At 41.6% G+C, this 24,984-nt stretch overlaps 1 protein-coding gene across 3 annotated transcripts in view; it reads left to right on the forward strand.

The window, feature by feature from the left end:
* Positions 1-24,984, forward strand: part of EPB41L5 (erythrocyte membrane protein band 4.1 like 5) — a 132,623-nt gene that overhangs the window by 95,287 nt on the left and 12,352 nt on the right. For all 3 annotated transcript variants that reach the window (XM_057551669.1, XM_057551671.1, XM_057551670.1), the window contains exons 17-21: positions 2,564-2,715; positions 5,124-5,221; positions 14,107-14,235; positions 17,578-17,642; positions 23,340-23,430. In XM_057551669.1, the coding sequence (XP_057407652.1) occupies positions 2,564-2,715; positions 5,124-5,221; positions 14,107-14,235; positions 17,578-17,642; positions 23,340-23,430 (535 nt within the window). The remainder of the gene's footprint in view (positions 1-2,563; positions 2,716-5,123; positions 5,222-14,106; positions 14,236-17,577; positions 17,643-23,339; positions 23,431-24,984) is intronic.

Below are 24,984 nucleotides of genomic sequence, written 5' to 3' on the forward strand. Positions count from 1 at the left end.
GGATTGCTGGGTCGTATGGTAGTTCTATTTTTAGTTTTTTAAGGAACCTCCATACTTTTCTCCATAGTGGCTGTATCAATTTACATTCCCACCAGCAGTGTAGGAGGGTTCCCTTTTCTCCACACCCTCTCCAGCATTTATATTGTTTGTGGATTTTTTGATGATGGACATTTTGACTGGTGTGAGGTGACCTCAATGTAGTTTTGATTTGCATTTCTCTAATAATTAGCAATGTTGAACATCTTTTCATGTGCCTCTTGGCCATCTGTGTGTCTTCTTTGGAGAAGTGTCTATTTAGGTCTTCTGCCCACTTTTTGATTGGGTTGTTTTTTTTGATGATATTAAGCCTCTTGAGATGTTTGTAAATTTTGGAGATGGATTAATCCCTTTTTGGTCACATCATTTGCAAATATTTTCTCCCAACCTGTGGGTTGTCTTTTCGTTTTGTTTATGGTTTCCTTTGATGTGCAAAAGCTTTTGAGTTTAATTAGGTCCCATTTGTTTATTTTTGTTTTTATTTCCATCACTCTGGGAGACAGATCAAAAAAGATATTGCTGCGATTTATGTCAGAGAGTGTTCTGCCTATGTTTTCCTCTAGGAGTTTTATAGTGTCCGGTCTCACATTTAGGTCTTTAATCCATTTTGAGCTTATTTTTGTGTATGGTGTTAAAGAATGATCTAATTTCAGTTTTGTACATGTAGCTGTCCAGTTTTCCCAGCACTATTTGTTGAAGAAACTGTCTTTCCACCATTGTGTACTCTTGCCTCCTTTGTTTTAGATTAATTGACCATAGGGTTTATCTCTGGGCTTTCTATCCTGTTCCATTGATCTATATTTCTATTTTTATGCCAGTACCATACTGTTTTGATGACTGTAGCTTTGCAGTATAATCTGAAGTCAGGGAGCCTGATTCTTCCAGCTTCGTTTTTCTTTCTCAAGACTGCTTTGACCTTACGGATACCAAGGGGGGAAAGTGGGGTGGGGGAGTGGTGGTGGTGGTGGGATGAATTGGGAGATTGGGATTGACATGTATACACTAATATGTATAAAATAGGTTAATAATAAAAAAATAAAATAAAAGATTGCTTTGGCTTGCTGTCATCCTTATCTTACTCCTTTGAACATACAATGTTTTGGCTGCTTTTAAGTTTTTCTTTTCATCATTGGCTTAAAGCAGTGTGGTTATGATATGCTTTGGTGTAGTTTTCTTCATGTTTCTCGTGTTTAGGGTTTCCTGAAATTCTTGGATCTGTGGGTTTATAGTTTTCATTGGATTTGTAAACACATCAGCCATTTTTTTCTTCAGATATTTGTTGTGTCCCACCCCCACTGTGGGACTCCAGTTATTCATACAGTAGGTTGCTTGAAGTTGTCCCACAAAGAATAACTGACATTCTTTTAATTTGGCAGATTCCTTTTTCCCTGAGTCTTTTATTTTGGATAGTTTCTATTGCTATGCCATTAAGTTCAGTATCTTTTCTAAAATCTAATCTGCTGTCCATCTCATCCAGTATATTTTTCATCTCAGATATTGTGGTTTCCATCTCTAGAAGTTTGGTTTGGGGCTTTTTTGTATCTTCTAGTTTCTGCTTAAGTTTTGAGGATATGGAATACAGTTACAATAACTATGTGTCTTTCTCTGCTAATTCTGGTATCTGTGTCAGTTTCTCTTGACTGATTATTCTCTTTAGTATGAGATGTCTTTTTCTGCCTTTTTGCATTCCTGATAATCTTTGGGTGCCTGACATGTGAAATTTACTTTGTTGTATGCCAGATCATTCTGTGTTCCTCTCAGTCCTCTTGAGCTTTGTCTTGGGATGCATTTAAGTTACTTGGAAGCAGTTTGATCCTTTCAGGTCTTTTATGATGTGTTAAGTGGGTTTGTTGCCATGGTCAGTCTGGGTTAATTACTCTCTACTACAGAGGCAGGACCTTCCTAATACTAAATGCCCTTGAATTATGTTTTTTTACATGCTGTCTGTGGAGGGGGCACTGTGGCCCAGTGTGAGTGCCACTAGTTCTTTCCCAGCCTCAGGGAGTTTCCTTACACACATTCCCTGATCAGTGCTGTCCTGCATACTTGAGGGGGGCCTCTGCAGACCTGTAGGATTCTCTCCTTGCCGGGCTGCTCTCTCCTGTCTGGTAGCCTGTGCTGTGAACTCCGGCTGCCTTGGTCTCCCTGCGCTGTCAGCCAAGGGGGGCCTCTGTGCTCTGCCGCACTGCACTCCCTCTGCACCCCGGCCCGGGGACTCCCTCAGATCAAGCACAGGGCTCCTCATTTGTTTTCCAAAGCTCAGGATCACTGCCTTCTGTTGTTTGAGGTCTTATGTCTTGTACATTGTTTTCCCCTTAGGTTATTTCAGTTGGGAAGCTAAATTCAGTTCCTTTTACTCCATCTTGGATGGAAGAGAATCTGCCCAGAGGGTTTTGACAGATGAATAAACTACTTGGGATCCAAACTATTAAATGAATTATTTTTCCAGCGGAGATTTTTGTTAGTATTTTAAATTCTTTTCCGGATAAACTTCTTGGTTTAATTAAGTTTTCTGTTACCTTTATAGCTTGCCTCTGAAGATTGATTTGCTAGATAGTCCAGACTTACTGGAAACAACCATTGATGATGTAGTTGGGGCACCTGACACCATGGCCATGTCCCAAGCCCCAGGCGAAGTGAGCACAGCCGCCAGGCAGGCTGGATTAGAGGGGCTGGAAGGTGAGTGAGGCGTAACTAGACATTCTGTGTAACATCACTGGCATCGCCCTAGTCTGCCCGCCTTTGAAATGGCAGTTCCTCTAAGAATATTTTATGCAGTAGTTGGATTTGAAATGTTACTGTAGAATAGTTATGCCTTCTTGCCTTTTTGGCTTAAGGGTCCATTGAAATATTTAAGATCACACAATTGAGACCATTAAACATTTGTGTCATTTATAAGTTCTTAAACATTTTTGAATTTTCAAATTTGCTTTTTACTTTGTTTCTTGAGTGAAAATTAAGAGTAAAAAGTTTCCTTAGAGACCTAGGGCACAGGATTGAATGAATGTTTGGACATTCCATTAGTTCGCAGAGAGTATTTTGTTTTGTTTTCATTTTTATTTATTTTTTTATTTTATTTATTTATGGCTGTGTTGGGTCTTCGTTTCTGTACAAGGGCTTTCTCCAGTTGCGGCAAGCGGGGGCCACTCTTCATCGCGGTGCACGGGCCTTTCACTATCACGGCCTTTCTTGTTGCGGAGCACAGGCTCCAGACGCGCAAGCTCAGTAATTGTGGCTCACGGGTCTAGTTGCTCCGCGGCATGTGGGATCTTCCCAGACCAGGGCTCGAACCCGTGTCCCCTGCATTGGCAGGCAGATTCTCAACCACTGCGCCACCAGGGAAGCCCTAGTATTTTGTTATTAATGAGGGCTATTGTTGCCCAGACCCACAAAAATTAATAATCCAGAAAGAATGCTGCTTTCCTTAACTTTTTAAAAGGTTAAAAGGAAACAGTAAATTACACATTGAAAATTTCTATATACTTATGAGTTTGATTTGATATTAAAGCATAAACTGTCTTTAAACAGGAGCTTTCTGTTGAATCTCAGTGTGTGTTCATTTAAAAGCAGCTTATGTTTATGTGGCTCTTGCCAATTTTGATTTCTGTTGCTAAAATTAAGACACTCTCTTTAAACAACTTATTGGAAATTGCCAGTGAGTATGCTGTTGTCTCTGAGGAGTGTAGAATACAGCAATAGTATTTAGTAATTTAGAAAGAAACATTAATGAAAAGTTGCACAATGCTTCTGCTTCATAGAACATGCTGAAGTACTGCTGGTAACTGGCATTAAAAATTTGTTCTGGGGCTTCCCTGGTGACGCAGTGGTTAAGAATCCACCTGCCAATGCAGGAGACACGGGTTCTGGGAAGATCCCACATGCCGTGGAGCAACTAAGCCCGTGTGCCACAACTACTGAGCCTGCGCTCTAGAGCCTGTGAGCCACACTACTGAGCCCACGCGTCACGACTACTGGAGCCCACACGCCTGGAGCCCGTGCTCCGGAACAGGAGAAGCCACTGCAATGAGAAGCCCGCGCACTGCAATGAAGAGCAGCCCCCACACGCAGAAACGAAGACCCAGTGCAGCCAAAAATAAATAAATAAGTAAATTTATTTTTTTAAAAAATCACCTGGAGAATTTTAAAAACTACCAATGGCAGAAAACTACATTCAGAAATCTGATATCATTGTTCTAGAGTCAGCTCTGGGAATCAGTATTTCTTAAAAATTCCACATCTTATTCTAATGTGTAGCCAAGGGAAAGATGTATAGAATTAATTGATGGACACTTTTGGAAGATCCCTTTGACCAAGAGCAAATGATTTCATAGTTTTTCCCTCCCTTCTGCCTGATTATATAGAAATTATTAGGCATTCAACAGCTTCTTTGTCAAGTGGACAATGTAAAAATTCAAACTCCTACCAAATTGGTCCCTGCAAAATAAGATTAATACAACTAACAATTGTTAATTTAAATAGAACTCATTTAAAGCTAAATTGTCTTTAATGTATCATCTTTCAGTGGTTGCAGGATTTCACCTGTAGTGTGTTTTGCAGCCTGGTGGCATGTAGTGAGGATAAAACGCTTGTCCTTCATCCCACCTGATGTCACCAATGTGTAATATGTTGAGTCAGTGAGTGAATAAATGTGTGTCCTTCATCAGTTTGCTCCACGTACGTTTAGTTGTAGGCTGTGTGCAGTCAGGACCAAGGAAAGGAAACAGCCAAGTGCTGAGGTTTGCAGGGGGAGCTTGGGTGGTGCCTAGGAAGGAAGGCCGTGTCACAGGTGCCCTGTGCCTTTTCCTCTGCTCTCGCGGCCGTGAGCTTTCTTAGCCACACATGCCATGGGGATTCCGCATCCAGCAGAGCAGATACAGGGTGATGTTCCTATTTAGGTTAGCTCTTAATCAAATTAATGGAGAGTTTCTTGGTGATAGAAAGAATATCTGTTCCGTAGTGATCTGGGTTATTACCTGTAATTGATGGTAACTGATGTTGAGGGGTGTGGAGAAAGCCTAAGTCTTCACCCTCACACAGCTGTGACAGCCTGGCAGACTAAGCGGCTGTTTCCCCCTTTTTTTTTTCAGCATTAAAAGATGCCTCAGAGAAGCTCAAACACCTTGAAATGGAAAGCGGTCCTTTGCCAGCCAGTCATCCCAACAGGGACGTTAACATCAGCACCCAGGTATTCAGAGTCCTCCTTTGTTGCCTGTCCCACAGCTCCAGACCTCTGAGAAGTCATTTCCATCGAAAGCCAGTACTTTTTCTTTTCTTTCCCTGGGAAATCTGTCTTTGCTGAACGCTTATCAACCTGTTTCACCATTTAAAAAGGTGAGATTTGTGGATGTGCAGGAGGAAACGTGGGCATCAGCGTTACGAACTATAAGGTCATCTCAAGTTTTTTTTAAACACAGTCAAAAGTGATATGGTTATTAAATCTTTATTTTTATTCAGCCCAGCCCAGGCCTGTTGAATGAATTTTGTTTTGGTTTGGTTTTAAAGAGGAAGGGGGAACATGTGACTTGCAGTGCTCTTTCGTCCCTGGATAACTAGCTGGAGGTCTTCAGAGACCAGTACGGAGCACAGAGTGATGTTCTTCTTTCTTACATAGTCGCTGTTAAGATTGTCCTTTTGAATCCAAGTCTTCTTTTTTTCCCTTCTATTATGTTTTTGCTTAGAAATGTCTTTTAGAAGCTGATTCAGTTTCAGAAAGTCTTCCCTTTTTTTGACCCCTCAGTATTTTTCAATGATACTGGTCTGTTTCCTTCACATTGTCATTTTTTTCTACTGTCTCTGTAAGGTAGGGGAGTGCGGCGTCAGAGACAGAAGGGTTAATTGAAAGCTTTAGATGCAAGCTTTAGATGGTTGGCAATTAATTTGACAAAAATTTAGCGGAGGCATGGAGTGATCCTGAAGAAGAACGAAGCCAGGTGAACCCTGGCGGGGTGGTGAAGGTGGGGAGCAGAGGGTGATTGTCACGCTGGGAATGCATTGAGTAGCTGCTTGATTCTTTTGCAGAATTCCCTGCACACTTTGCTGTAATGTAACTGAGCCTCTCAACCAGAGGATCTATTAAATTCGTTTTGAAGCGTTGGGAAAATGAGTACAAGTGTGGGTTTAAGATAGGACAGGGAGTAAGAGAGTGGGTTAGGTGAAGGATGGTATGCCATCAAGGAGTATTTTAGGGCTCACGTAGCTAGGAAAATAATAGCTAATACTTAGTGAGGGCTTACTCAGTGCCAGGCAGGAATAACAGGAAAGAATTCAGTACTGTACTAATAAATAAGGGATATCAGACTAGTTAATAACTCTTCAGCTAGTGCTGTGTGCAAGTCTGTCAACTGAAAAAAAAGCACAACCTAAAAGTTGAGAGATGTGTGTTATTTGGTGGACTTTCTTAGTACTTTGAGCCTGGGACACAGCATCTGAGATAGCTCTGAGGGCCGGCTCCAAAGAGGCGGGGGAGGATGTATAGGAGTTTTTGCAACAAAGACCAGGTAGTGGGAACATCGAAAGATTACTGTTAATAAAAGAAAACCAGGCATGTCACGTTAAGGGATTTAGTGCTTTTCTATATATGGGAAGGTGCAAGAGTCTGGGCTCACTGAAATCATTCCTTTGATATGTACCTCAGCTCTCTGGGGCCAGCATCCTGTGCTTTTCCATCCTGAGTCCCCTCAGGGTACGCCGTGTTGGGGGAGGGGGCTGCAGTGGCTGACTCTAGATGAACTTGACAGTGGGCAGCCCGTTTGTTTCAGTCCTGAGTTCCCTCAGGGCTCACTGTCAGGCGGCTGTAATGTGGTGGCTTGATGGCTGCAACATCCTTTGCTGATATGGCAGCAACATTTTAGTTCTCAAGTTGATTCATGTTTTATTTATATGACACACTTTTAATCCACTCTGATTTCTCTACCTCTGCCATCAACAGTTAATGTTTGCTTAAGGAATGCAAATTAATCTTAACATCAGCTTTACTGAGTAAAGTAATTTTATGATGAAAAGCCTATTGTAAATAAAATATATTGTTCTAAAACAAAGTGTCAGTTGTCGGACGATTAGCTCTAAGAATTGGGTAACTGAGAAGCTCTAAGCCAGCCCCAGAATCGTGAGGCTCGGACTAGCGCTACTGACAGCAGAGCGGACTGCTAGCTCGTGTCTTGAGACCCCACTTCAGAGGGCCCTCCTCCCCTTCAGACCTGCGCCACCCAGGGTTGATACAGTCACTTGAGAACCCGTACACTGTTGATTCAGTCCTACAAACCTGTGTGTTGTTTACTTTTAATAAGATATAAAATAGTAAGTATTGTGGGGAATCCACAGAAGAATGACAAAATCTTGGCCCTCCGGAAACTTGGACCTGTCTCACCCATAGAAATATCGCAGGTCTCCTCTGCTGATGGAATTTTCAGTTGGTAACAGCTGGGGAGTACAGTTTGAAAGACAAGAATCCGTATCCACGAAGACTTTGACAGGCTGGAATGATGGTTTGGATTTAAGAATATATATTATGACAAGTCTGGCACAAATGTAGGATTAAGGTCGGGAGGTAGAATGTAACAAGCATGTGTAAAAAATGTTTGAGAATCTGTAAACAGAGTATGAAGTGTAGCTGCTGAGACGCCTCTGTCGTGTTAACTGAAAGGGCTTGAAAGGGGGGATCCAACCACAGTACGCAGCGGGAGCGAGGGAAAAGTAACTTCGGAAAACGAAAGGGGTTTGAGAAAGGAGTGTGGTGAGGGGTCTTGAGACGCAGTTACAGCGGAGGCTCCGTAATCTCGGGGCTATCTGAGGAGCTATGTATGATGTGACACAGGGAGTGAAGTAACTTGTTTTTTAGGAGCCTCAGAGAAGAGTTAGGGTCAGTGAGGATGATAGAGTTACGCAGATTTCACCTCGGTGTAGGAAAACACGTCCTAACATATCTGCGAATTGAACAGGATGCCTTAGGAAGCAGCAGATTCCCCAGTGTGGGAAGTTCCTCAGGCTAAGACTAACTTGATCAGCTCTTTGGATACTTTGGTGGTGGCATGAAGCGAGCGTTCTTTCCACCTGGGGGTGCTGACACTGACGGCTCTCAGTGTCGTCGTGGGGACTCTCCCCTTCCTCGGGCCTCCTCGTGTTGGAAATATGTTCACGGTGTCTGCCTGACCTTGTGTTGGAAGTACTTAGGGCTTATGCTGTGTCAAGATGTATGGATTTTTGAGTTACCTTCTTCTTCTTAATTACTTGAGACAATTCCAGAATTTTCTTTATCTTCAAATTTCATTTCAAGAATCATTTTTTCTTGTTCCTTGATCAGAAAATTTTACAAAATGCTTGAAACAAAACCTAAGCTGCATTTGTTAGTGGGGTCGGGGCACAGTGAAGGCGTGGTCTTTAGCCACTCATCTTTTTAGGGAAAGGATTAAAAGTCAGGCACGATGACTGTTCTCTTGACCACAGGTTGGCAGCCTGTTTCATTAAAAGGTCAGTAAATAGTTTAGTCTAGGCCGCCGTACAGTCTCTGTCATTGTACTCGACTCTGCCACCGTGGCGGGAGAGCAGCCACTGGGCCCGGGTATGGCCGTGTTCCCATCAGGTTTACTTACTACAGCAGGTGTGGGCCAGGTTTGGCCTGCAGGTTGTCCTTCTCTTGTTGGGAATGTAATCTAGCAGCAGGTTGGTACCACACAAGATTTGGAATAATCTTTGTCGTTTTTACGCTTTTGATTTTCTTTGTATCCAAACCTTAATAGGGTATAACCAAAAAGTATAGCAAAACCCAAAATCTGCACTCTGAAGAAGACAAAGCAAAAAGATGAACTTATTGCAAGGATTTTGACCTGCAAGCCTGGAAACGCAAGACTATGGGAGCAGTTAAGTTCCAAGCTGCTGACGGATTAAGGGGTTTTATGGGAGAAATGCAGAAGTTTTTTGTTTTTTTCAGCTGCCTGGTTGCCTAATGGTCTTCTTTCTTATTTGGATCAGAGTAGCTGAGTTAGGGCAACAGGAAGCACAGAGCTGGCTTGGACGGACTTAGTGTGTGGGGCTTGGCTGGGGTCCTCTGCCGACCTCTGAGGAGAGCTGTACATGCTGCAAGGTTAGGTTAAGTGTCCTTCGTGTGCCTGTGTTGACTGTCTCCATTCTGTCCCTGACACAAGTGACTCCAAACGTTTTATTGATAGTTTGGTTCTGTAAGTGGTTACTTTCTTTCCCTCTACCCTCAATTTGGACACAGAAGGTGTGGTGATGGGTGTGACTTCCCTTTGGGGAAGTCTTCAGACATTAGCCATGCAAAGGTCACCCTTGTCCAGGGATCTGTTGTGTATTATGTAAGTAGTAAATAGAAATGATACTTTTACAAACGCAAAGGCAAATATCTCCTATTTGACAGTAACTGCTGTAGGGGAGAGAAATAGTTTCCCCCTCTACCATTCTCAGTTCTTGGCTGAGACCTCTGTTTCAAAAGACAGATTAACAAGAGAAAAACAGAAGTTGATTGATATGTGTATCTCAGGTATAGGTGGGAGCTACCAGGGAAGAATGAGTAACTCTCAGAGGTGGCTTAGAATTGCAGCTAAATACCATCTTCAGCTAAAGTCAGAAAAAAGAAAGGTGTAGTTGGTGGAGAGTACAAGGAAAGGTGGGGCGAACAGCAGTAAGGCTTGTTATGCAGCTTTAAATCCTTGCTTTTCATGATAAGGGTTTGAGTTGTTTGCAGGGATTAACATTTGTCCTTCCCGGTAGAGAGGGAAGGAGGGACTCCTTTGTAAATTTCTGTCCTGCTTTTAGGCAAATAGGGTAAGGACGGAGTGTTTCTTGTATCTGCTTCTTCTCAATTGCCTTCAGCTCAAAATAATATGCCCCAAAGTGGCATATTTGGGGATGGCGTATTCTGCTACCCCTTGACATTTTCAGCTTAAAGAATAGCTACTAATATTATACTAATATTGTTGGTGCAGGGTTTTTATTTTTATTTTTTTAATTTTTTAATTTTTAATTTTTATTTTTTGACCGCACTGTGTAGCATGTGGGATCTTAGTTCCTCAACCAAGGGATTGAACCCATGCCCCCTGCAGTGGAAGCATAGTCTTAACCACTAGACCACCAGGGAAGTCCCAGGTGCCGGTTTTTTAAAGAATAATTTTTAAGTCTGGAAATCAGGCTGTTAAGCTGTTTGTATCTTAGCATTTTTTAGTTTATATGGTAAGCTAGCTCTAAAAGTTCACATCTCTTTTATCATGATCTCAGGGACTCTTCTGGCTTCATTTAGATACATTCAACAGTTTAAGGGGAAGAAACTTTATAAAGTGGTTAAAACTTTTGTGTATATTTAGGTAAAATACAAGGCAAATTGTATGTGTTCTTCTAAAGCAAGATTCTTGCAAATCATGGATCTACCCATGAATAATTATGAGGAGTGCCTTAAACCCTATAAAATTGAATACATGTTCTTGTCTTTGGTTCACTTATACGTTTTTCTGGAAAGTGGGTCCAAATTTTATTAAATTCTCAAAAAGAGTGAACCATACCAACCTTAAAATAACTCTTTGCGTCTCTCCAAGGTTAGAACTAAAAAGAACTTCACTTTAGTTAAAAGGCTTATATAATTTTTTTTCAATTAAACAGTTTCAGTTTTCTGAGCCATTTAAAGAAGGAGCTCTCAGAAATAAGACTTCTCTTCTAGCCAGGATTGTTTCAAGAGTGGTTTTGAGTTTAGATGTGATGGCATTACGGTTGAGAACTTCAAACACTGAGTGGCCCTGCTGAGTTGATGATTAATCTCTCTATCCAGAAACTTCATTCCCTTTCTTGTCCTGCCCCTGTTCCCCTCAGGATTGAGGAGGATCCAAGAAGAGGGGAGACTGAAACCAAGCAGAACCCCGTGGGGCCCTCCCAGGAACAAAAAGCCTCTCCATGTCCCCCGTTTCTTGTTTGTAGGAAACAGGGTGTAGTCTCCTGGGCCTTCCCTGAGTTCCAGAGAGCCGACTCAAGCAGTTAATGATTAGGACAGTAGAGTCACTGGGCTCCTAGGTCCACCTGAAGGGATGTGGAGAACAGTCTGCTGCGTATCTCTGAGCTGTTCTGCAGAAGCTGAGACCCCCACCGCTGCGGGATGGTGACGATGTGCTGACCGCAAGCATGTCGACCCGAGACTGGTTGGAACCAGAAGGTTGAGGTTCCCGAGTCATCACCCTTTTACCACCAGCCAATCAGAAGAAGGTCCACAGGTTGATCACGCATCCTGGACCCTCTTCCCTAACAATGTCTTTAAAGACCCTTGCTTGAAAGCCGTCAGGGAGTTCAGGTCTTTTGCGCATGAGCTGCCTGTTCTCCTTGCTTGGCACCCTACTTTGCTGCAAACACCCGCTGTCAGAGTTTGGCTTTCTGTGCTGCGAGCGCATGACCCCTTGCTTGGTAACAAACTGAAGCAGTCTTTGGATGACTTTAACCCGACTTAAGCTCCTAACTAAGCTGACTCTGATGGCAGCAAGGACGGCTCTACAGGAGAGTTTGAGTGTCCAGTCACGTTTGGGGTGTTTAGGAATCAGGGTGTCTTTTTAGTTCTTTCGGTCTTCTGTTTGCACATTTTGGCCATCCAAGGCAGACATATCAGCAGCGTAGTAACACAACATAAAGATTTTAAAAAGCAGGACATTATCCAACCTCCATTATCCCAGTACTAAGAGGCAACTATGGTTAACATTTTAAACCAAACCTTGAAATGTGATATATATATTTTTTTTTAATAAAAATGCAATAACACTGTTTTTTATAACTAATCCATTATAACTCTCTTTATTTCAATAACATATTACCGATGGTAGTTAAATGGCATGCATATATCATCACTGCATTTACTCAGTCTCCTGTTAGTCATTTAGATTGTTGCCAATTTTCACCGTCATAATCAGTGCTCTGGCAGTCTTATAAGTAAGTATCTGCCATCATCTTTGATTATTTTACTGGGAAGTAGAAGTGTTAGTTTTGGGACTTCCCTGGTGGTCCAGTGGTTAGGACTCTGCACTTTCACTGCCTGGGTCGGGTTCAGTCCCTGGTCTGGGAACTAAGATCCCGCAAGCCGCATGGTGCGGCACAGCGTTAGGTCAAACTCCAGGAATAATTTAAAAGCCTTTGGTACTTTTGCAAAATTGCCTTCCAGAAAGATGGTAACAGTCACGGGTACTTTTACCTGTGATACGTGTGTTGAATTCTTGTTTTTGTTTTTAATATAGGCAGGAAGATAAATACTTGCCTGTATCAGAGGCAAGTTGCTCTGAGAATCCTGTGACGTGCAAATATAAATGATTAGCAAATAATCTCAAGTCTGCAATGTAATTGTCTCTGAAAAGAAAATGTCAAAGCATTTGAACTAGCCATGATATTTTTCCAGCTTTACTGAGGTATAATTGACAAATAAAATTTAAATATCTTTAAAGTGTACACCTTGATGATTTGGTGTAAGTATACATTGTGAAATGATTCCTACAGTCCAATTAGTTGACATATCTGTCACCTCACATAAGTTACCTTTTCATTTTGTTTTGTTTTTTTAGTGAGAGCGCTTGAGATCTATTGTCTCAGCAAATTTCGAGTGTAAAAAACAGTATAATTAACTGTAGTCACCATGCTGTACATTGGGTCCTCAGGATTTATTCATCTGATAACTTGTACCAACCTCCCTCTGCTATCCCACCCCCTAGTCCCTGGCAACCATTCTGCTCTCTGTTTCTGATTTAGAATTTTTTTTTAGGTCCCACATCTGAGTAGTGCCGTGCAGTATTTGTTGTTCTCTATCTGGCTTGGTTCACTCGGCACGAGGCCTCCAGCTTCATCTGGGTTGTTGGAAATGGCGGGATTTCCTTCTTTTTAAAGGCTGAACAGTATTTCCTTGTGTGTGTGTATTTATGTGTATGTGTGTGTGTGTGTGTACTTTACATCCTTTTCATCATCTTTGATGGGCCCTGCGGTTGTTTCCATGTCTTGGCTGCAGTGCACCTGGGGGTGCAGATCTATTCGGGATAGTGATTTTCTTTCCTTTGGACGTATGCCCAGAGGTGGGATTGCTGGATCATGTGGTGTGAACTAGGCATGGTTGAAAAAGGATATCAGGTCTTCTTTCACTTGCTGGGAACCATTCTAAAGACTAGGAAGTTACAGTCTAGTGCAAAGTAGTGATTCTTAAACGTTTAGAGGTGTCAGAATCACGCAGGGAAGCTTGTTAAACATTCACATTTTGGGGTCCCACCCAGAGGCAGATGTGTGGAGACCACACTTAGAAAAGCCAGATTAGAATAAGCACATTAGTTAAATATTTTCAAACCTGAAAGAGCGGTGCAGTATGTAATCCCATACGTGGCAGCTAGCCTGTTTTATAGAACAAAAGCTGTATCTGAGACGAAGAAAGTTTTTAGAGTGAGTTTGTTATTTAGCCCAGTGTTAAATGGTAACCATAGTAATGATAATGGTAGTTGTTGTTATTATTGATTGTCATTCAAGTCAGGTAAAATATCAGTTGTAGTGCAGATAATTTAAACTTATTAATTTGCTTTCTCCCATTTCTTTTCATAATAGTTAATTTATATTGTTTCAATTATGATCTTCATTGAGTGGACTTGTGCTTTATTTTATCATTTTCATAAGTCTTTACCTGATAGGGACCTCCTTCTGGCCATGTAACATAATCTCAGACACAGTCATCTACCCGGTGACAGTTCCAGAACCACAGGGATTAGCCTGCGTAGGGCCTGACCTAAAACCCAATTGAAATTAATTGCGGCAGAAGGCACACAGTCTGTGGTTTATTTCAGGCATTTGTCCAGGATGGTATCGTTAGTTATTCAGTTGCTTAAAGACAGGAAATTGGGCTAGATGATTTCCAGGGGTCCCTGCCAAGCCATAGTTCTTGTTTGTGATTACTGCGCCTTAGTTTGAAACCCCATGTAAGAGTCGACTCTTCCTGGAGTAGGATATGACTGCCTGAGACACGTGATTCCCTGATTGTCTGAATATGAACTTTCATCAGTCCTTTTCTGTTTCCATTTAGTTATATGCTCTCAGAGTTGCTTACAGTATATTTTTAATATCTAGGAGGAAGTGGTGAAGTTAACTGAGAAATGTCTGAATAATGCCATTGACAGCCCAGCACTGAATGCCAGGAGAGTTCCTCCTGACTTGAAGAGTAACATTTTGAAGGCTCAAGTAGAAGCAGTGCAGAAGGTAAGCTGCCTTTACTAGGGTTCTGGTGAAGTGGAAGGAGACCCTGTAGAACAAAGAAAGTACACGAACGGTAGACATGAGTGACTTGGCCAGTGATTAGAGAGAATAGTACCAGGAAGCACACGCAAGCTGGCAATGCCGGCACTTCCCCGGCAGCCCGGTGGTCAGGACTCCGCGCTTCCACCGCAGAGGGTGCGGGTTCCACGCCTGGTCGCGGAACTGAGATCCCGCATGCCCAAAAAAAGGGAAAAAAGACAAAACAAAGGTGGCAGATGCCTTCCCAACTCCAATTCTACTCAGGCAAGATTAAGAGGGGGGAGTCACAGGAGAAAAAGAGTAAAGATGCTGCTCTACAGTGTAAGAAGCTAAAAGCCAAATTCCTGCAGAAGTGCGTCCCTAATCTTCGTCACTTTTACAGCTGGAAACGCTATAGTGATTTTTAGGTTCCTGTCAATATTAAGTCTATGACTTTAGGTCTTTCTTTATCAATTCATTGTTCCCCACCACCCATCTACCCCCAGTTCAGCAAAATTGTGATGTTATTTGCAACAGAGTGATGGTTGTAAGGCGAAGAGTTGGCTGTGTCGTCTCATGAGGGTGCAGTGGGTAGGGACCAGCCCCCATGAAGTTGATGGCGTCCATGCTCTCAAAATCAGCTTTTCCTTGGCCCTCCCCAACTTTCAGGTTATCCTCTGCGCTGAAACAGGACAGAAGCCTGTCTCACCAAGTCCTGTTGTCAACTAGGATTTCAAAATAATCCTGTTGCTGAGAAGGGGCTCTTTACCCATTGTGTTCCCAGGCACAAGCTTTGAGGAGAACTGAGAGGACTTGAGGAATATCGTTCGTGCATTTTATGTACCTTCTCACCCTAGTGTAAACATAAAACATAATATTTGTATATAAAAACAAATATAAAATATGGCAGTACAGGCTCTGGAATCAGACAACTGGAGTTTGAATCCTGTTTCTAATCTACTAGTAGCTAGTCGCCGATTAGCTTTGTGACTTGGCAAGTTAGTTGATTTCCCTGAGCCTCAGTTTAATTATGTTTAAAAAGGGGTGATGGTAATACCTTTCCTAAGGTGGGTTATAAGGATGAAATAAAATGATAAAGGTAAAGGCCACAGAATGGCTCCTGGCACAGAATTAGTGTTTAGTAAGTGTTGATCCCGATGTTGACACCGCCTATTGTAGCAGCAGTGGTGGTGACAGTTTTTCGTCACCTCACGTTTCAGTTGTACTTTGGATCTGTTTTGACTTGAACAAGAGAGAAATAACTTGAATAGCCCTAAATGAAAGATTTTGTTTTATAGTTAAAATCATCCCACAAAGAAAAATTCAGGACCAGATGCCTTCGTTGTTAAGGTCTACTGAACATTTAAGGAAGAAGTAATGACCGTTCTACACAAGCTCTTTCAGGAATTAGGAGAGCAGGGAGCACTTCCCAACTCGTTTTATGAGACTAGTCTCAGCCTGACACCAAAGCCAGAGGGAGGGAGTACAAGAAAAGCAGCTACAGACCAGGACTGTTCTTGAACATGGACTCAAAAGTCCTTAACAGAGTAGAAGCAGATCATACTGAACAGCTTATAAACAGGATAGTACACCATGGCCAAGTAGGGTTTATCTCAGGAAAGAAGTTGGTTTATTGTTCAAAAACCAGTATAGTACAACATATTAGAAAATAAGGAAAATTGTCTCAATTTATTTGGAGAAGGCATTTCACGTTATTTAACACTTGTTCATGATAAAAGCTCACAGCAAACTAGGAATAGAATGGAACTTCAGCCTGATAAAGGGTATCTATGAAAAAAGTCTACAGCTAACATTGTAATTCATAGCTAAAGTTAACAACTGACACGCCCGTGTGGGCAGTGATGGACGGCCTGCAATGCACGCAGCTGGTAAGAACATAAAATGTTCCAAGTACTTTATAAGAGTTGGTAAGGGTTTCCCTGGTGGTGCAGTCGTTGAGAGTCCGCCTGCCAATGCAGGGGACACAGGTTCGATCCCTGGTCCCGGAAGTTCCCACATGTGGTGGAGCTACTAAGCCCGTGCGCCAGAACTACTGAAGCCCGTGCGCCTAGAGCACGTGCTCCGCAACAAGAGAAGCCCCCGCAATGAGAAGCCCGTGCGCCACAACGAAGAGCAGCCCCCGCTCGACGCAACTGCAAAGAAGACCCAATGCAGCCAAAAATTAATTAATTTTAAAAAAAGAGTTGGTAAAATATTGAATGTACACTTAGCATATGACCCAGCAGCCCCACTCTTAGGTATTTACTCAAGACAAATAAAAGCGTAGGTTCACACAGGTATTAGTACATGAATGTTCCTGGCACCTTTGTTTGTAATAGGTAAAAACTAGAAACCGTCCAAATGTCCATCAACAAGTAAACAGGTAAACAAATCGGGGTGTATCCATACAGTGGAAAGCTACTCAGCACGCAAAAAGGAACGCGTTAGGGACACATGCAACACCGTGGGGGAACCTCAGAAACATCCTGTTACTCTAAAGAGGGGGCCACAGAAGGATGTTACGATTCCATTTACATGGAACTATGGAAAGCACAGATCACTGCTGGCCACGTGTGTGGGTTTTTGGTGGGACTGCATCGGAAGCCTCAAGGGAACATTTGGGGTAGTAGAAGTGTTACATATGTTGATTGTAGTGTTGATTATGCACCAAACCGTACATTTAAAATGTGTGCATTCTACTGTATGTAAATGATACCTCAATAAAGTTGAGGGGAAAAACTAACTGACCTCTTCAGAAAGATTTTTTAGAATTCTCCTCTGAAATATTCCTTCTACTCAGGGAAAAACAAAAAGCCAGATACGCAGCTTAACGTCTGTTTCTTCTTTTTATCATGTAAATTTGAAAAATTCTGGCATTGAATCTTTTTGGATTCTGTGTACATCGACTAACATACCATTGTGTCTTAAATGATTTAGAGCTGTCTAGTAAAGCGTATGGATTCGTAGACCAACATATTGAAGTGGAAACTTGGAGTATGAATTTGGGCGAGGGATAGGATTGTGCTGGGTACAGTACCTATATTTCCATAGATAAGGTATGGTTACCTCTTTCTGGAACTGAAGCAAACAGATACTTCTATTTTTAGTGGAAAGGAATGTAAATTTATTACTTTATTATCCGTGAGAGAGATTTAATTTTTTTAAATTAATTTTTATTGGAGTATAGTTGATTTACAATGTTGTGTTAGTTTCTGCTGTACAGCAGAGTGAGTCAGTTAATATAGCCACTCTTTTCTAGATTCTATTCCCATATAGGTTATTGGAGTGTACTGAGGAGATTTAATTTTTATGATTTCTTTTTCTTAGGTTACAAGAGAAGATAGCTTATTAAGTCATAAAAATGCCAGTGTTCAGGATGCTGCCACCAACAGGTACAGTTGTGGGTAGACTGAATTAAGTTGATGTTCTTTTCCTCTTAACTTTCTTTGGGAGGTGTTTTTTATCCTCTTTCCCACTCTGTGATCACATGGTTTCAGGATATCTATTTGAAAGATAGCCTGAAATCACTCTTCTATCCACTACATAGCTTCTTAGGACCTAATTTTAGATCATTTGAAGATACTCCTAATTAATCTTTTCATTCTGATTCTTCCTCAGCTGATTCAAACTATAGAGCAAAAACAGCTTTTGAAGATATTTTTAATCTCGTAAGATACCTGGTGAAGAATGTGTACTACTTCTCTTAGGTGTGGTAGTTGCCTTAGTGCCATGCTGTCGGCAAGGTGGGATTGCTCTTATAAACTGTCTTACTATGGTCTCTCACATGACGCAAGCAGATTTCTTTGCTGTTCCCTCTGAGTTCCTTCTGCCTGTCTTTTCTTGTTGAGTGTTATGCCATGTCTCTTGTCTTACTAGACTTCCATCCCCTGCTTTGTTGCAGTTTGTTTCGTTCGTCCCTGCGTATCCAGTGTTGTGTGCTTAGTTGGTGCTAAACATTGTTGAGTGAATGTGTTTCTTTTCCCGTTATTCAGAACTTACGCAGTGAAGAGTTTTCTGATTAGAGATATTCAGTTCCAGGTGGTGTAATCAACATAGCACTTAAGCACATGCTTCGTGTAAAGGACTTTACAGTTAGTACTCAGCAAACCTACTACTTGGTGATCAGGGTACAACTGGAATTACAACTTAACCTTTTCTAAGAAATCAATTTGCCCACAACATTTTTAATGCTATTGTTGTTTTTATTGGAGCCTTTTAGAGTAACCTCATCACAAACTTTTTTGCCAAGAGGAGGATGATAGGGATGTGACTACCCAGTTGTTTATCAGAAATTTCATTGAACTCTGGAAGGTGGGAAGGTCCTGGAATGGACTCCAACTTCCGGATTTGTTTTTCCAAATGGCTGTTGGTATTTTGAATAATCTGTTTTCCTCCCAGGATTTGAAATGGATCCTTTAAAATATGCTTATGTTCTTATACAAACCTGGGTCTGTTTCTGGATCTTTTTCTTTTCTGGTACTGTTTTATTCCTCATGCCATACCACACTTTAAAAAAGTTGCTGTACCCCCTTTTTAAAAGGAAATATTTCAGGAGTACAGAAAGGTGTGGAGACTATATAATACATGTCTGTGTACCACATGTCAAGCTTTGTCATATCCTCATATTTTGCTATAGTAGATTTAGATCATTTTGCTTTTATCTTTTTTTTTGAGCTGTAATTCCTATACATTAACCCTTTAAAAGTAGGCAATTCAGTGCTTTTTAGTGAATTGACAAACTTGTGCAACCCTAACCGCTATCTAGTTCCATAATATTGTCCTCACCCCTAACGGAAGCACCCTCCGCATATGCCGGCTCTCCACGTTGCTCCTCCGGCACCTGGCAACCACCCATCTACTTTCTGCCTGCACTGGATTTGCCTGCTTTGGACAGTTCATATAACTGGACTCATACAAATATGTGTCTGGCTTTTTTCATTTGACATAATGTTTTCAAGGTTCATCCATATTGTAGCCTGTATTGGTACTTCATGCCTGAATAATATTCCATCGTATATCCATGTGTCAATTGATGGACATTTGTGTTGTTTCTGCTTTTTGGCTACTGTGAATATAGCTGTTGTTGAACATTCCCACACGAGGATTTCTGTAGACATGCTTTCAGTTCTCTTTAATGTACGCCCAGGAGGCTGTTGGGAGTCATGTGGTAACTCTGTCTCTAACTTACTGAGCACCTGCCAAACTGTCTTCCAGAACAGCTAAGGCATTTTCCAGTCCCCCAGCAACATATGATCTTCCCAGCTTCTCCATATCCTTGCCAGTGTTTATTATTCTTCATTTTAAAAACTGTACCCACCCCAGTGAGTATGAAGCAGTGTCTCGTTGTAGTTTTGATTTTCATTTACCTTGAGAATAACGATGTTGAACATCCTTTTTTCTTTGGAGAAATGTCTGTTCGGATCGTTGACTTTTATAACAGCTTTATTGAGATACGATTCAAATCACCCATTTACAGTGTACGATTCAGTTACTTTTGTTTTGATATATCTGAATCTTAAAAAAGTTATCCATGGTTTCTTCATTTCAGTTGCCACAATATGTTCATTTTTTAAGTTATGGACAAATGTTTGTTCCAAATTAACATTGTGCATGTTCTTCATTGTACACACATGTTGTAAGGATTTTTCATCTGCTTTCTGTGTTTTGCAGCAGTGTAAACTATGTTAAGACTAATCTTTTTTTTTGTCCTTTTTTTTTTTTTTTTTTTTTTTTGGTTTGGCCTCAGGATTCTTTTTTTAAAATTGAAGTATAATTGATTTACAATATTATGTTTGTTTCAGGTGTATAATATAATGATTCAATAGTTTTATAGATTATACTCCATTCTTAAATTTATTATAAGTTGGGTATATTTATATCCTTGTAGCCTATTTATTTTATACATGGTATTTAGTTTATACTTATTGATTTCCTATCCCTATCTAGCCTCTCCCCACTTCCCTCATCCCACTGGTAACCCCTAGTTCTCTGTATCTGTGAATCTCTTTGTTTTGTTATATTCATTTGTTTATTTTTTAGATTCCACATATAAGTGATAACATACAGCATTTGTCTTTCTCTGTCTGACTTATTTCAGTAAACATAATACCCTCTAGGTCCATCCATGTTGTTGCAAATGGCAGAATTTCTTTTTTATGGCTGAGTAATATTCCACTGCATGTATACACCACATCTTTATCCATTTATCTTGATGGACACTTAGGTTGCTTTTGTGTCTTGGCTATTGTAAATAATGCTGCTGTAAACATTGGGGAGCATGTATCTTTTTGAATTAGTATTTTTGTTTTCTCAGGATTTATATCAGAAATACAGTAGAATTGCTGGACTGTATAGTAATTCTATTTTTAGTTTTTTGAGGAACCTCCATACTATTTTCCATAGTGGCTGCACCAATTTATATTCCCACCAACAGAGCACAAGGGTTCCCTTTTCTCCACATCCTCACCAACATTTGTTATTTTTGCTCTTTTTGACCATAGCCGTTCTGACAGGTGTGAGGTGATATCTCATTGTTTTGATTTGCATCTCCCTGATGATGAGTGATGTTGAGCATCTTTTCATGTGCCTGTTGGCCATCTGTATGTTCTTTGGAAAAATGCCTATCCAGTTCTTCTGCCCACTTTTAATTGGTTTGTTTATTTTTTTTAATATTGAGTTATATGAGTTATTTATGTGTTTTAGATATTAACCTCTTACTGGTCATATCATTTGCAGACATTTTCTCCCATTCTGTAGGTCATCTTTTCATTTTGTCAGTGGTTTCCTTTGCTCTGCAAAAGCCTTTAAGTTTAATTAGGCCCCATTTGTTTAGTTTTGCTTTTGTTTCCTTTGCCTTAGGAGACAGATCCCAAAACACTATTGCTATGATTTATATCAAAGAGTGTTCTACCTTTGTTCTCATTGGTTTTATGGTTTCTGGTCTTACATTTAGGTCTTTTATCCATTTTGAGTTTATTTTTGTGTATGGTGTGAGAAAATGTTCTAATTTCATTCTTTTACATGTAGGTGCCCAGTTTTCCCAGAACCATTTACTGAAGAGGCTGTCTTTTCCCCGATGTATGTTCTTGCCTCCTTTGTTGTGGATTAATTGACCCTAAGTGCATGGGTTTATCTCTGGGCTCTCTATTCTGTTCCATTGATCTGTGTGTCTGTTTTTGTGCCAGTACCAGACTGTTTTGATTACTGTAGCTTTGTAGTATAGTTTGAAGTCAGGGAGTGTGATACCTCCAGCTTTATTCTTTTTTCTCAAGATTGCTTTGGCAATTCGTAGTCCTTTGTGTTTCCATATAAATTTTACGATTATTTGTTCCAGTTCTGTGAAAAATGTCTGATAGGGAGTTTGATAGGGATTACATTAAATCTGTAGATTGTTTTGGGTAGTATGGACATTTTAACAATATTAATTCTTCTAATACATGAACATGGGATATCTTTCCATTTCTTTGTATCATCTTGAGATTTCTTTGTCAATATTTTCAGAGTTTAGTTTTCAGAGTATAGGCCTTTTGCCTCCTTGGTTAAGTTTATTCCTAGGTATTTTATTCTTTTTGATGCAGTTTTAGACAGGGTTGTTTTTTTTGATTTCTCTTTCTGATAGTTTGTTATTAGTGTGTAGAAAAGCAGGACTAATCTCTTGTTGAGGGGTTGGGAGACTTCATTGTGAAATGTATTTCACTCCTTTCAGGGCTCACTCCTTTAGTCTCAGCTGTTTCTTTTCTCTGGAGCACAAAGTTATCTTTTCTCTCTGGTAACTTTCAGGTTTTTCACTGCTTATTCTTGAGATTCTGCATTTTCATTACTGTACATCTAGGTATAGTTTTATTTTTCATTCTTGTTAGTATTCAAGATGGTGTTTCAATCTGAAGACCTGTGTCTTTTTTTTAGTTCTGGAAAGTCATAAGCCCTTACCTTTGTGAATATCCAGCATCCGTTAGACATTGGCTGAAATACCCTGGTGCCTTCTCTGTCTCTCGTAACTGTTCCTTCCTACTTTTCGCCTCTCTGCCCCTGTGTGCCTCGGTGCTGTGGCTGCAGTGGTCCTAGCTTCTGTCCAGCTCCCGAGGCTGACTCTTCCATCTAGGGTTTGCCTCTTGTTTTTTCTCAGTCTCCCTTAGCTTCCGTCCAGCTCCCAAGGCTGACTCTTCCATCTAGGGTTTGCCTCTTGTTTTTTCTCAGTCTCCCTGTGGGATTGGACGGGCACTGCCCCTGTCACTTGCATGCTTTGCAGTGATGCTGGAGAGGACCGGGGTCCCTGCCGGGTGTGTCGTCCTGGTGGCTGATGGTCTCTTGGCTTCCCCGTCTCCTCCCTGGCGTTGAAGCTGTCTGTAAGCTGCTCCTGTTCTTGTGATCCTCACCTGGGGCTGGCGTCCTTGTCCTTCCTGCTGGCACCCTCTCCCGGGCCAATCCCGCCGCCGCGTCTGGAGCCCTGGAGGTGGGCTGCTGCCCTGTGCGGTGGAGCGCTCCTGCCCGCCTCCTGAAGGGGCTTCCTGCCTCGTTCTCCGCGGCTCAGCTGTTCCGTGTCACTGCTGTTCCACCGAGCTGTCCCGTTCTTGATCTGTCTTCTTCGTGTATCTGTCTGTCTTGTTTTGTGTATCTGCCTTGTCTTTTACATGATTTCTCTAGACTGGATGCTCTTTGGAGCAGACTGTAGCATCTAATCTGCCCATAACCCTGAAATCACCTCTTGTACTGTGCATTTCACGGTTTTCAGCATTTCCTCAAAGCTCCTGAGCTACCACTGACATCCTTTATTGGTTCTGAAGTTTTATGATTTTATTCTTTTGTTAAAAAGAAATCTTTTCTGTCATTTCATTGAGCTTTCGGAGGGAAGCAAAGCAGTAGTGAACGGGTCTGACCTGGATGTGAACCTGTTATGCGATGGGTGGGGAGGGGTTCACGGTGGCGTGTGGGGCAGCGCGGACCACTGTCTGCTCCCCACCCCCGCCGCCAGCTGTCTCTTCCTTCCCTGCGGGGCGGTTACCCTACTTCCCTGAGCCTCCTCCTTCAGCACGCTGCCTGTTGCTCCTGCGTCAGTCGTCCGTGACGCGAACCTGCCTTTCTCTTCCTAGTGCTGAGTTAAATGAGAACGCCGCGCCGGTCCCTGGAGGGTCTCTCATTCCGATGCGAACCACGCCTGCAGAAAATGGGCCTGCTCTAAAGGTAACGATTCCTTCCACTTTCAAGGTTACTCCACAAAGACTCCCCTGCCTCGAATCCTGGTTGTAAGGACGCCTGGTGATCTGTGACGGCCACCAGAACGCCAGCCGTGAGAAGAGCATCGAGCCTCACTGCTCTAGGGAGAATGCTGTTGTCACATCCCTCCCAAGAGCAGCTCAGGGTTTCTTCTCCGTTTTTTTTTTTTTTTTTTTTGAAGCAGAAGTGACTTTAATCAAGGGGTGAAGTCCTCAGTCAGGGAGACCTCACTTGACCTTTGGTGGTGGGGTCTCAGCCTACCTACCCCCAGCGGCCCCTGAGGCTCCTCAGGAAGGAGGGAGCAATTGAATCTTCTCCATTTTTGAGGTATTTGTTGGTAGTTTTGTTTTTAGGGGGTCTCGGTATTTTGGGGTTTTGGATTCGGGCTATGCTTCCCTAGTGTCTCAGACTGTACATGACACATAACAGGCACTGAATAAATATTGATGGATTGAAATTGACTTTCTGACACTGTGTTGTAACATAACCAGCAAGTCTCAAATCCTGCCTCTCCTCTATCCATCTGCCGTACACCCTTAGCAGTTCACAAGTCACAGAAACCCAGCTCATTGCCCAGTGAATGTTTTAATTTGCAAGTTAAACAAAAAATTATTTTTGTAAATGAACATTTACCATTTTGTTCTTTTATTGTGTAAGCACATTTATTGTAGAAATTTACCAAATATTTCATAAAAAGAAAACATTAGAAATCACCTGATTCCCACTACCCAAAGACAGTGTATAGTTAATATTCAGGTGTACGGTTTTTCAGACTTTAGGGGTTTAAAAAAAAACTCAACCTAAAATACCTTTAATCAGGAGATTCCTTTCTGCTAATTAAAATTCTAAAAAGATACATTGACATCTCTGATCACTGAAAATCATTAGGTGGAACCCGAGATGTTTTTGGAACAGAGAAGGACAATTAGCCCAAAGATTTATTGCATATTGTACCAGACAGCGTGATAGGCTTTGAAAATTCACAAATGAGTGCAACACGGCCTCTTCTTTCAAACTGCTTCCAGTACAGTTGGAGAGAGAATTTTGATACGTTGTGGTGGAGATCTGCACGGGCCGTTTGGGGGGCTCACCCAGGTTACAGGGCACGAGGGGGTGGAGTAGGAGGAGGGGGTGTGGGAGGAGACAGGCGGTTTTTCATATGTGTGATTAAAATTCAGTTGACATCGAACAGGACACGCACCGTGGCCTGAAGACAGACAGGCAGAAATGTATAAATGAAGGGCCTTTTTTGTTATGGACTACACCCTGGATACTTACTTCTCTTATTTCCAGACTGGAATTTTATCTGTTATCCTTTTAAAATTCTTCCTGTGCCCAGAAACACACACACACTGCAGAACGGAACTCTGTTTCTATAAGGTGCTTCAAATACTAATTAGACAAAAGTATTAACATTTATGGGGGGGGGTTATATTATACTCTTTGTGAACAGTGAATCACCCATCCATGTGGATAAAGAAGCATTGCAAGTTCAGGCGTGTCCATAGTCATCGTCTCCTG

The sequence above is a fragment of the Balaenoptera acutorostrata genome, chromosome 8, assembly GCF_949987535.1.
Source record: "Balaenoptera acutorostrata chromosome 8, mBalAcu1.1, whole genome shotgun sequence".
NCBI classification, from domain to species: Eukaryota; Metazoa; Chordata; class Mammalia; order Artiodactyla; family Balaenopteridae; genus Balaenoptera; species Balaenoptera acutorostrata.